At 34.0% G+C, this 12,493-nt stretch overlaps 2 protein-coding genes across 2 annotated transcripts; one reads left to right on the plus strand and one right to left on the minus strand.

Moving 5' to 3' along the window:
• Nucleotides 1-7,949: 7,949 nt before the first annotated feature.
• Nucleotides 7,950-9,247, plus strand: LOC116165262 (CD2 antigen cytoplasmic tail-binding protein 2 homolog). The gene is made up of 4 exons (XM_031479547.1): nucleotides 7,950-8,172; nucleotides 8,219-8,539; nucleotides 8,590-8,756; nucleotides 8,809-9,247. The coding sequence occupies exons 1-4, from the start codon at nucleotides 8,034-8,036 to the stop codon at nucleotides 9,142-9,144; spliced, it is 963 nt and encodes a 320-aa protein (XP_031335407.1). The 5' UTR covers nucleotides 7,950-8,033; the 3' UTR covers nucleotides 9,145-9,247.
• A 1,393-nt stretch (nucleotides 9,248-10,640) lies between these two features.
• On the minus strand, nucleotides 10,641-11,852 carry LOC116165263 (dual specificity protein phosphatase 13-like). The gene is made up of 3 exons (XM_031479548.1): nucleotides 11,689-11,852; nucleotides 11,481-11,635; nucleotides 10,641-11,214 (listed from the first exon to the last, which is right to left on the minus strand). Exons 1-3 carry the CDS (start codon nucleotides 11,743-11,745, stop codon nucleotides 10,782-10,784), a joined length of 645 nt encoding a protein of 214 aa, XP_031335408.1. The 5' UTR covers nucleotides 11,746-11,852; the 3' UTR covers nucleotides 10,641-10,781.
• Between the last annotated feature and the right edge of the window lie 641 nt (nucleotides 11,853-12,493).

Consider the following 12,493-nt stretch of genomic DNA (forward strand, 5'->3'; position numbering starts at 1 on the left):
GAGATCTTCACGTATCCATCACACACCTTAAAGGGTTGATTCTGTCCCACCAGATCGGCATAGCTTATAAAAGGAATTTTTTTAATCAACATTAGTTTTACTTTTATTCGAGGTTCCTATATACAAAATTGCATATTAAGAATTAGAAAACATGGAATTGCGCATACGCAAAATAAATTTTTTGAAACGGTATTAGTTTTATATTAAGTAAATACAAAAGTTGGGTTGCGCATGGGCAATTTTTTTTCATCTGCATAGTTGCATGAGGTTTAGGGAATATTTACTAGCACAGAAACCGCAACATTCATATGTTCTTTGTAACAAGAATTATAAAAGAAACCCTTTTTTGGAGGTTTGGACAGTTTTTGGGCTATAACTTTTTGGCCCGATAGTCTACGTGCCTGAAAAACAATAGCCTGTACCAATTTTCAAATCGATCGGACGTTAAAGGTTATCATACATTCGGACAGACAGCAGTACAAAATTATAAACGCTCTCGAGTACCTATAGTAAGTTAATAATGTGGCATTATCCTAAACTTAAGGGTGTATTATTCATAAAACGAGCAAAAGGTTTATGATCATTCAAAAATAAATACCTAACTTACAGCAAATCTGATTTGGCCCTTCACTTAAGTAGAGCAGCACAGAAAAACCAATTTTTCTCATAAAAATTAATCTAATATTTCGCCACTTGTAATTGTCTCCCTCCCTCCCCTTTTCATTTACTCTAAATTTAATTTTAATGAAACAATATTAAAAATTTTTGTCGTTTCTTTTGTGGTTCCAGCTTCGGTTGTTAATTAATTATTAAAGCTAGGGAAAGCCATGTGATAGCCTGATAGGTAAGGTAATGGAAAGATTGCGCAATTACCAAGTTCTGCTGCATTAATAATTAAACGCCAAAGCAAGCTCAAGATTCGTATATTTGTCAGTTAGCCATTTGTGTCACGTTGACAATGAAAAGGAAGCTGCCTTGCTTGTTACCTGCAAATGTTATGCCATTCTTATCGGTGTGCAGCATACATAATAATGTCCTGCAGATTACTCAATTCCCAATCGAAGTTTCCATCCGTATATCCTGCAATGAAAAAGGATCACGACAATATCAGGATTACTAGTGAATCAGAACACATGGTCTGTACTACATGTGGTATTTGAGTATAGTGGCCGGATTACCAATGTTTTTCCCCTCGACTGGACAGTCACAACAGCTACTCTCTTAATATTCTTAAGCAGATTACATTCTTGGTCCGATCGTCGTTTACCTTTCAAATGCCGCTTACACTTCAACATTTCTAATGGCCTTTATCTTTTCGAATATTTTCTACGATCATTTTAAACGGTTTATCCTCCCACGTTTTGTTCAGTAAAAGTTGTATAACCACTACGTTCTGAACACTTGCTTAAATGATTGTGACAGCTTCTTTCTAAGCGGTTAACACTACTCTGTGGATTAGACTTTCTTTACCTCTATGTACCTACTATAATCATGGATTTCTGTATAGTACCTACTTATATTAGATAATTAGATCATACACTATTTAAGTTATTAGAACAATAGAAACTTCTTTCATTGTCATTTGCAGGTAATCGAGATACCTAGCTTCCATGCTTGACAGATTGAATCGAATTTTTACTGACAGATTTCAATTATGAAAGCTAGGAGGAATTAGCTAACAGATATCCACTAACACGTTTCAAGTTGTCCTTATATTCCGATTCATTTTCAATAAATGTGCTCGTCGAAATTGACTGACAGAGAAAATTTGAAATCGCTGGTGTTTACGTTCTCTAGTTAGACAAGGGGAGGTCGGGTGGATAAACCGCGCGTTCATAAGGGGTATACTCTTCCCAATTGAGCGATTCCCCTAAGAAAAAACCGCTAAAATTGATTGTAAGCAATCACCTCTATACCTTCTTTGTTTTCGAGATTATGGGACTGCGGGCGGGTGGAAATCAACCGTTTTGCTAAAAATATTAGAACCTTTTACTTTACAATCAAAAAGGTGCATAGGCATAGGAGGTAGATTAGTATTTTGCCCTGTTGCGGTAGCGCTTCCTAACGAAATTACTCAATAACTGATCAAGAGTCTCAATCTTTAAAACCCTAAACAAATTATAGCCCCGGAGGGCCGAAACTACACAATTATGCCACTGATATAAGGTACTAAATGGTAAAGCATGGAAAGGCTGCATTGGTCGCTTAAAACAGATAAACCATTCATCTCTTCATCCCGTTTAAACAAGTCATTTTCTTATTTCACTGTATATGAAAATAATTATACCCGAATCCGCCTTTACGGTGATGGGGTTAATCCTAAACAAGTCAATTTCATTTACCACCAGCAATAAAGTGCCATATTTTAATACTAAACACGTAACATGCCAGATATGGTTTCTCATCAACTGCATTAGCAATTAATATTTTCTGTGGATCTCAGAATTATTGGTTATTAATTGCCTTCAAATTAAACGTAATTTTTTATACGTCGGCGTCGTTGATAAAACATAATCCACGTACGTTTATAACGTGCGATTAGGGGTTGAAAGTTTAATTTAGTATAATAGTGAACGAACCAGAACGATTTGTAAGAACACAATTAATGAGAATGTTGACAGCACATGCCAGAAACGCCCCAACAGATAGATAATCCTTATTGGGGAGATGTTACGTCTGTTCATGATTGCTTATGAATGCCAAAGGTGTCAAAACTAGTGGGGGCGATAGGCAATTAATAAGTTCCCTAGCAACCCTTTGTCAAGATTTCCTTTTCTCTTTGGGAGCTTTTCAAATACAAATGAGATCTAATATTTGGGATTGCCGATCGTTTCACCAGAAACAATGTTGATTTGCTTAAAATTTAAGTTTAAAAGGAATTTAGGTTAAGGATATGCGCGCACTAACCAACCGATTACTTCATATGAAAGATTCGTATCACAGTTAATCGGAGCTTAATAAAGATAAGAATCTGCCAACTTGGATTTAATAAATGAAGAGGTTTTACGTTACGTAGCGATACAATGGTGTTAGGCACTGATATTAGATTAATTGAAGTACTTTTCAACGAGGTTCGGGATACTCAAGGGGTTGTATATCATATTAGCAAGGAAATTCGAAATTGCGAGAATCGAAAATTAAGATGTCATCGACACAAAGGCAATATGTTATAATTTCCCTGGTAAATCGACAAATGACCTGCTGTAAATCCCGTATCCAAATACGGATGTTCAGATCAGCGAAGATCTAAACGATTATAAGAGGGATGAATACTTTACTAGAAGTCTATTAAGAGAATTTGCCTCTAGGTTATTTTATAAAGTAAACACACAGACCTGAATGGGTAAAATATTTGTTCTTTTTCGTACCACTTCTATTGAACCATTATATTCAGAACATGTCTACCGATGCATGTGTACATTTTAAAAGAAGCGCTAATCATCCCTTATGTTCTACAGCAAATATTGGGAAACCATTATTATAATAATAGCATTCTTTTATCAATCTTTTATATTTATTTTCTTAAGGTTACCACAACGATATTGTCGGATTTAGATAGTAGAAGACCCTTCCTGTTATTTTATTATTGAAAATTTTGTTTGATGTTTTATACTCAATTTGGTACACTCTTGTCCTTATGGATAAACTATGTCGACGGCGGCTTACGCCTACTTTACGTTTTGTTGTTTTGTAATGCATTATGAGCCAATATTACGTACACTAATTTAGTACCTATCTACAGGAATCTCCAAAACGAAACGACTCAATTAATTATTAAAAATGTGTATACTTTGCTATAACTTCCTTTTATGTGACATTGTAAGCAATTGATTCCATCAATTGATCGCCTAGAATATATCGCCAAATGGATTTTGGGGAAGCGATGCCAAAATCTATTTAAAATATCGCAAAAAAATCGCAACACTTGCGTTCGTGTACGATAAATTCGCTATCGGAATACTTAATCGTTCCTAGAGTCGTTCCCAGTTAACTAGTTTCCACAAGATTCGCCTCCAAAAGATTCGTCCTGCGGAGGATTCGCTCCAACAATATACCGTTTCGCATCAAGGAACCATCTCGAAGAATTAACATTCAGGAAACATCACGGATCAAACTTCAAACAAATATCCCTTGAAATAACTCTCAATTCCCCCTATTTCTGTAATAACTCGCCTCCAAAAAATATCGCCCCAAAAAAACCATCCTTACAAGTAAATATACCCCTGGAATATTGATCCTATAAAGAATCGTTTTATTTTTGGTAACAAAGTCGTAAAAAAATGATGAACAATGCTTGTCAATTTTACCTTGGTTGTTTTACATGTCCAGTGCCGTTTTTAGGCATGGGCCACCTGGGCCCGGGCCCCCAAAAGTTTGTGTGAATGAAAAAATGTTAGTGCAAAATCTGCCGCCTTAAAGTAAATGCACATTTAAACAAAATTAATGCATAGAGTAAGGGATACCGGAAATTATAAAATCCTGCAGATCGTGTAGGTATATTAAGGTTACCATTTAGAAAGTTAAAAAGTTCTAATAAGTGATAAAAAGCCTAAAGTGGGTATTACACTGAGGTTTTGCCCATGGGTAAGACATTGACTTTACAGTTCAATAAAATAAAAGTCCGGTCATTTTCGTCACAAAATGCAAACATTGTGCCGTGTGCACGTAATTTCAATTTCAAAGCTCAAGCTAATTAAAAATCAACTGAGGAACAGTATGAGTCAGATGAGATTAACACATTTATCCCTGATGAGTATTAAAAATGATATTCTCCAAGAAATTGATTTTAACAATGTCATCGAAAACTTTGCGTTACTAAAGGTCCGAAAAAACCTGTCTAACCTGCATAACTTGTAAAATAAATAAATCTGTAAAATATCTGTTTTTGTTTAAAAATATTTTTATTGCGGGTAAGGGGGGCCTCCACGAACGAATGGCCCAGGGTCCCGAAAAACTTAAAAACGGCACTGTACATGTGTAAAACCAAAAAGGGAGATAATGGTTGTTACTGCTAAGGGTCGTCTAATTTTAACAAAAGATAATGGATGAAGAATTTAAGTACGTACGATTTTTGGTCATAGATCCTTCATTCACTAAGATTGTAAAGTAAATCCTTTACCCACTGCGGGATATCTGGAGATTTTCGCAGATATTTATTTTACCACTGTTGCCCTCATCAGGATTTCGACCAATTACAGGGTGACCCGCATAAATATATGCCAAGATGTCTGTGGATATCAAAGGATGTCCGCGCTTATCCATTTCCTATTCGACAAAATTTGATAAAACGAGATTTAATGAAATTTTGACCATACCAAAAACTAATTTTGGGTTCGTTATGTTCTTGTTGCTAGGAAATTTGTGGTCCTGGGAACACTGCATTGTTTTTTTTGCATTACAGCATTCTTTAGCTGTGTAAATTCAATGTTCTCTAATAAAAGTCGGAGTCTTCACAATTTCTGTCTTGCCTTTTGTGAAAGTGTCTTAGTGCATAAAACGAGGGTGAGCGTTGCATAATCAAAATAGAAAAATGTTATTTCAAAATGTATGTATCGTTTCTCATTTAAATGTGAACGTAAAAACCATTACCTAACCAAAGCGATATATTTCGTTGAACAACTTGCGCAGTTTATTATTTTCATTAGGGGTAGAACACCTGCAAAGGTCTCAGAATGTTACACAGTCCAACACTCTCGCACAATCACCTATGTGCTAATGCGAGCGTCAAAATCGCTTTTAACGTTGCTACTATTTATGGTTCGATGAATCTTCCTTTTCTGCGAGCCCTCAAAAATGGAAGGATTTAAATTATCTTAAAGTTGATGTAGCTAATATATCTATGGTTCAGTTAGCTTAATACAGCTTTTATTCGTTTATTTGTTCATATCACGCATGGAATGTACTCGGAATATTTTTCAAATAATCCGTTTTATATACATAGATTTTAATAAAATGTTTGATAATGATGGAGTGTTTCATTTAGAGCTAATGGTCACATATAAAATTATATTTCGTATCTCGCCAAATAAAAGAGATATTGAGGTGATCATCTTATCTCGAACGCTCTGTATAGAGTGACAAATTCTCCTCTGGTTTTGCGCTTTATAAAAATGTCGTGATCCTTATTTTCCTGCGTTTCTGATTTTCTTTCTCGCTCGCCAGTTCAGTGTAAAATGTGAATAATACCCCAAAATTGTTGATTGTAAGCGTACTGACTGTGATCTGACCGCATACTGCGTGAATCGGCCTTTATTACCATTTTGACTGTATTTTATGTAAATTACCTGTCATGCTCGTGATAATGAAATTATAGACGAAAGAGGTTATAGTGATTAGCTATGGAATCAAAATCCTTATTCAATGGTTCAATAAAAAAATAATACGGATAAACTTTTCAAAGAATGAGATAGGTGTAAATCGATTTGCTATTTGCATTCAAAATAAATGGTGCGACCTCTAACACGCAGTCATGTAATGATTTTAAATTATGGGGTGCCACACAGAAATCTGTAAAATATACTGCAGCAAATATTGATTTTATGCCCATACCTAAATGTCGGACTGTCGGAGTGGTTCACCAATTTTCACTAAGTTTTCAAATTAGACATATTTCAAAATAAAAGAACCATAACATTTTTCTGTAGTTACGTATAGATTAATATTGAAACGAAATCATGGGGAAATTATTAAATTAATCAATTTTAATGTAACGTAAATTCAAGTTAAACAATTTTCTTCCTGCAGGCTCCCATTTCAATCTTAATCGGATTATTCTTCTCCCATTTAACTTTACACCTCAAGCTTTTTAAGTTATGTTAAAGTATGTTGCACCTCCAGATTATTAACCAATTTGAAATTAAACCCTTAAATTTACTGCAAAAAAGTAGAAGAAAATTTAGATTACAAACACAATATTTTAGAAAACGAAGATAAACGGTATAGATTAGTAAATTTCAATGAAAGTTTGACTCCTGCTAGAAGTGAAACTAAACAAATTACTGAAGAAATATAAGTATTTAGGGAACTGTTTCACTCCATCAGGCAATAAACAATTCGTGCTTTTTAGTATAATAATTGTTAACGAGCTCCTAAAAGCGAGTTTATGATTTTGGACTTTCTTTTCGTCCGCCCGTTTGTCCGTCTGTGTACATGATAACTCGCGATCGGTTTCGAATTTTCCAATTCTGTTTTCAGTATTACATATACGTATTTCTATTTCTCACCCAAGCAAGAACTGATTAAATTTTCAGGGCCCAGGAGCTCGTTTGCTATATTTGATTATTTATTATTAACGATAAAACATTGTATGCATGTGTGCCATTTTATGTATGGCAAACATAGGTCGGTGTGTAAGTGTAAATTTTGCCATACATTGTTTTGATTATATGAAAAAGTATAATAGCACGTGAGAGATGATGCCTATTCAAATTATTTCTTAGGCGCAATGCCGAGTTTTAAGAGCTGTCCCTATTATGGAGCTTATACAATCGTGAATGAAATTTATCATAAATCATTGGTTCATAAGATTTTTATTATTATTATTACTATAACCACACCTTCTCCTCATAGTTTATATTTTAGAGTTATATTGTACCTAGTTTGTAGTGATAAATTTAATATAATTTTTTAACAATGTTATAGGAGATAGGAGAATGAGGTATAGGAATTTTTACGATTTTACTCATTTCGCTAAGTGGGAAAAAGTGTGTTTGGCGGAATTTTTTTTAAATTGTTCTCGCACAATCTTTCCATTGTCGAAGAAATGGAAGCCTTCCAGGGCATCTCATTTATTAGCATAATTATTACTATAAAACTATTAAAGAATTTTTGTGTGTGTTTAGATGTATCTCATATAAGCACTATCATTGATTATTTTTATTGATAAACATATTGTATTTATTAGCTGTTACGCCACTGGAGGTACTGTATATTGCTACGGTAACGGGTTGTGTCACCACATGGGTCAACTAGCGCCGTACGGGTTTGTGGTTTATTATTAATCAACATCGTTTGCTTATTTTTAACTTTCAAAAATGTACAAACGAAAATCATTGCCAACAACAAATGCATCTATAAAAAGACCAAAAACGGAAACCAAGAAGAAGTACTCCTTGGATTCCGACGAAGAAGATAATATCGAAGAGAGTGTTTTAGAGGACAATGACATTGAAGGTTAATTTTTATCAAAATAAAAGGAAATCCAAAGTTTTTGCTTCAGGTGAAGAAGAAGGCGAATCCGGCAATATCGGAGATGAAAAATTTACAGCGTTTAACATGCAGGAAGAACTGGAAGAGGGCCACTTTGACAAAGATGGGCATTTCATATGGAAGAACGATAAAGAAGTCAGAGACAACTGGTTGGATAATATTGATTGGCAGAAAATTAAGTCACTTCCAAAGGGTAGCGTTGAGAAGGGCCTTGGGGATGAGAGTGACGATTCCGACTTTGAACCATTTCAAGAAGTTGAAATATACAAAGAAATTATTCAATATATGAAACCAAAGGAAACCATAAATAAAGCTCTTATGCGTTGGGGAGGTAACTGCGATTGTAATTGTATTTCATAATGCATTTAACGAGAATTTTAGCTAAAAATAAAAATCTCTCCAGCTTGGAAAGGCTTAAACGTAAAAAGACAGGAACGTTAGATTCAAATACTGAGGTTACCAAGTTGACAGAGTTAGCCGATAAAATTTTGAGTGAAGCTGGTAATATGGATATTTACCAAGAAACATACGAAGTTATCAAAAGCAAGGTATTGATCTATTAATTTATTATAAAAAGTACCAATTAATTTGCCATTATAGATAGACAGTTTCGAAAGCAAGAAATTAAAAACTTCTGCAAAGGAGGCAAACTTAGATATGTATGCAGATGATTTCGATGAAAAAGAAACCAAGAAGCTGGGTGCCACAACGACAACAGCTGAAACTCACGTGAAAGAACCTGTTTCAAGTGAGGTGTTGATGTGGGAGTATAAGTGGAATTTAAATGATGAGAAGATCGAGGGTCCTTTTGACACTCACCAAATGTTAAAATGGGTTAAAGAAGGCTACTTTAAAAAAGGGGCTTTCGTTCGAAAGCGTGGCGAGGATGTAAATTTTTATTCTACGAATCGGATTGACTTTGATCTTTATTTATGAAACCTGTACATTGTTGTAAATTCCATTCCTTTATATTGTAATAGATGCTTGCATTTATTTGATCACACTTTTACATAGTAAATATTTACTACTTTTACTGTTACCTGTTTTTTTTAGTTTACCTAAATATTTATAGTATTGCGCTCTCTGGTGTCCTGTTGGCTGATATATCACTGCACATAGCAGTAATGAGGGTTCATTTTGATAATCATGATTCATGTCACTAATGCTAGAAGAACTTATTAGCAAGGTATATTAAAAATTGATTGCACTTACCTGGTCCAAATTGCACCCTGTTCTGCTAGCTTCAGAGCAACTTCAATCACTGCACTGAAGGTGGGCAATACACCAGGCTTCGTTTTGCTAGAAATCAAATTTCCGCAGACCAATATTGAGGAAGGCATGTAATAAAATTACGAATTTAACGTCCCTATTAATTTCTTGCTCCTTAATCCTGCTAATATAAGATTCAGAACGATGTAGAGTACTGCACTGAAGATGAGCTGGTTTTGAAACATTGTTCATGTCACTCATGGCAGAAGAATTTCTGCATGACAAATACTAGCAAGGTTTAATGTTCCCATTAAGAATTTATTACACATTCGATAGTGACAAAAATTATCAAGTCAGTGATACTAAACACTTAGTATTTCATTTGGGAATCAACCTTGCATTTTTGCCTCGAATTTTGCAATGTATTTCTTATGGCAATAATTCATTTATTCTACAAATTTATAGGTACTTCTCCATTAAATTATGAAAAAAATACCTACAAAGTACAAACACAATAATTATTCGAGGACACATTTGATATATTTCTAATGCTCGTAGTGCAATTTTAGAAATGGCATTCCTCTGTCTGATCTTTTGCCTCATTGTGTTGTTTAATATATTTCTTCTCTTGTTTACTGTATTTTTATATTGTATTTATCTTCAATAACTCAATATAAGACATTCATTGATTGTGCACCATTTTCGACCGGGTTATTAAATTTACTATTCAGTATTTAATAATTCCCATTCTTTATTGTTATACCAAAGAGTACCCATTTGGTTATAAATATACATTTCCAGTGTTTCTAGATATTGGAAGCGTTTTTTGGCGAAAAAAATATTTTTTAGGTTTTTTAACTTTGACATTTTTTTCTCCGTTTTTTGTACCTTAAATTATTGTAAGCTGTACCATTGAATTCAGATTCTTTATTCAATGGTTGTACACAGAAAACAAAAGACTTTCGAATAATTTAATAAAAATATTGCGTTGCTATTTGAAAAAAAAATTCGGTGCCGTTACGGCGCTCCAAATGTTTCTTTAAAAAATCCGGCCCATTTTTTCCGTTTCTGTATGCCTGATATACATATCCAAAATCCGTAGAGTCGTTATTTCGGAAGATTGTCAATGTATACGTAGGGACCTATTGTACCTACACACATACAGAGACGGAAAAATGACAATATTGTAGCTCAAGCTAGGAAGCTACATATAAAGTGGCAAAAATAACAAAATACTTTATTTCACCTCTCAAAATTCGCGAAATTCGTTCACATGTATACAGGAAAAATTACTCTTACAAAACATAACATACAAAAATATACAAATTAAATAATCCCATTAGTTTATATTTAAGTACAGATTTTTATTTTGTATAACTTGGCCTTTTTATGCTTAGTAATGAATTCAGATGTGCCAAGTGGTGCAAAAATCCTGCATTAGGAAACACCCTTCTTCTGCGAAAGACATGCTGTAACGCTTGCGCGGCATTCATATTGTGATAAATCATGAAATATGCTATAACAAGTGTAGCAGACCTGGATATTCCAACTACACAGTGAACCAAGACTTTTCCTCCACTTTTTACGGCATTGTCTATGAACATCGCAGCTTCTTTAAAATAAACAGATATATTCCAAGAAGGTCTATCGTGCCCTGGTATTCCCAAGTACTTGATTTTTAGAGGCGTATAGTATCGTTGGCAGGTGTTTACTTGATATTCGTCAATACCCTCTGCGGCATTTACTATATGTGTAAACCCATTTTGTATCAAAAATGTCTTATCCTTTGCAGCATATCTGAAATACAATTATTAAAGTAGATATATGGGAACTGGTGGAAATCAAGACTTGAGCAATTGCATGTAGGTACTTATATCTATAAGTGTATGTAAACACATACTCTATATAGCTAGGTAGATAATACCATAAATTATTCTATTTTTTAGGAATTTTAAAATTTTGAAATGTACGAACTTGATCCAATATGCCATTTTGAACAATTCCCATTTTTTGTACCTGATTGCACTTATAATAATATACTAAAATAAGCAGGGTTCACTTACTTATCTCCTAGAAATAATCCATCGCTAATTTGGTTAACAGAATGGATATGGGATAAACTCCTTGTTGTGTCACGAACTGTAATTGATAGACTATCCAAAAGATCATTTAGCATGGAACCTGTCAAACCATCAGTAGATTTCGGCCGTAAAGTACCCTAAAATACAAACGTAAAAGTCAAAGATGTTTATTAATAATTTGATTTTGTACACTATATACGGATTCCCTCCACATTTTGTTGGTAGTTAATTGAGAATGGTATGTCATTTAAACGTACAGCACGTAACACATACCTACTGCATAGAATAGACCATTACTAATCGTTTGATGTAAGCGCGGATGTAACTCCTCATTTATATTTAGCATTAAAGAGAACTGCGTATATATAATTCTAAAAATAAGAGACAAATAAGTTGCCAAAATGAAACAGATCTTATAAAGGGTGGATTTAGTGCTATAGACCGTCCAGAAGAAACTATACATACACATCAAGCAGCTATTAAAAAACCAGTGATTGGTTAAACTAGCCAAGCCCATTTCATTAAACACTTGAACGATGACGATGTCGTTGTGGGCAAGTGTAATACTGTGACGAAAATCCAAACAACAAATATTAAAATGCATTTTTATTAAATATGTTTTATAGATAAAGTGTACTTGCCTCAAGTTAGCTCACTCACCTTAGCGATGCATCCCGCTGAAGTTTTTGAAAATATTCGTTTAAAGCTGCACATTTTGTACAATATTTTGACCTTCGAAGGATTGCACCCTGCACAAGTTTAAAAGTAACTATTTGCATCACAAAAGTGAACGAACGGTACAGAAATCGTTTTAGCTAAGTATAAGGATAATGTTCGTAACATTGGGCTGTGTAAATAAATATTTTATAATATAGTGTATAGGTTGTGAGGTGAGTTTTCTCTATTTATGTGCCTCTAGCATTGTAAAACATAGCAGTAACTGCTACTATAACAAAATCGCCCTCCAAATAAAAAATAAACTACACAAAACTATG

This window comes from Photinus pyralis, unplaced genomic scaffold (assembly GCF_008802855.1).
Source record: "Photinus pyralis isolate 1611_PpyrPB1 unplaced genomic scaffold, Ppyr1.3 Ppyr1.4_LG3a, whole genome shotgun sequence".
Taxonomy (NCBI): Eukaryota; Metazoa; Arthropoda; class Insecta; order Coleoptera; family Lampyridae; genus Photinus; species Photinus pyralis.

Bases quoted from the DNA above. Each gene is read 5' to 3' on its own strand.
- LOC116165262 (XM_031479547.1), top strand. From the start codon at position 8,034: ATGTACAAACGAAAATCATTGCCAACAACAAATGCATCTATAAAAAGA. The intron at 8,173-8,218 runs GTTAATTTTTAT...TTTTTGCTTCAG, and splicing joins AGAGGACAATGACATTGAAG to GTGAAGAAGAAGGCGAATCC. The intron at 8,540-8,589 runs GTAACTGCGATT...CGAGAATTTTAG, and splicing joins AGCTCTTATGCGTTGGGGAG to CTAAAAATAAAAATCTCTCC.
- LOC116165263 (XM_031479548.1), bottom strand. From the start codon at position 11,745: ATGACATACCATTCTCAATTAACTACCAACAAAATGTGGAGGGAATCC. The intron at 11,636-11,688 runs GTACAAAATCAA...TTTGTATTTTAG, and splicing joins GGAGGGAATCCGTATATAGT to GGTACTTTACGGCCGAAATC. The intron at 11,215-11,480 runs GTAAGTGAACCC...ATTGTATTTCAG, and splicing joins GGATTATTTCTAGGAGATAA to ATATGCTGCAAAGGATAAGA.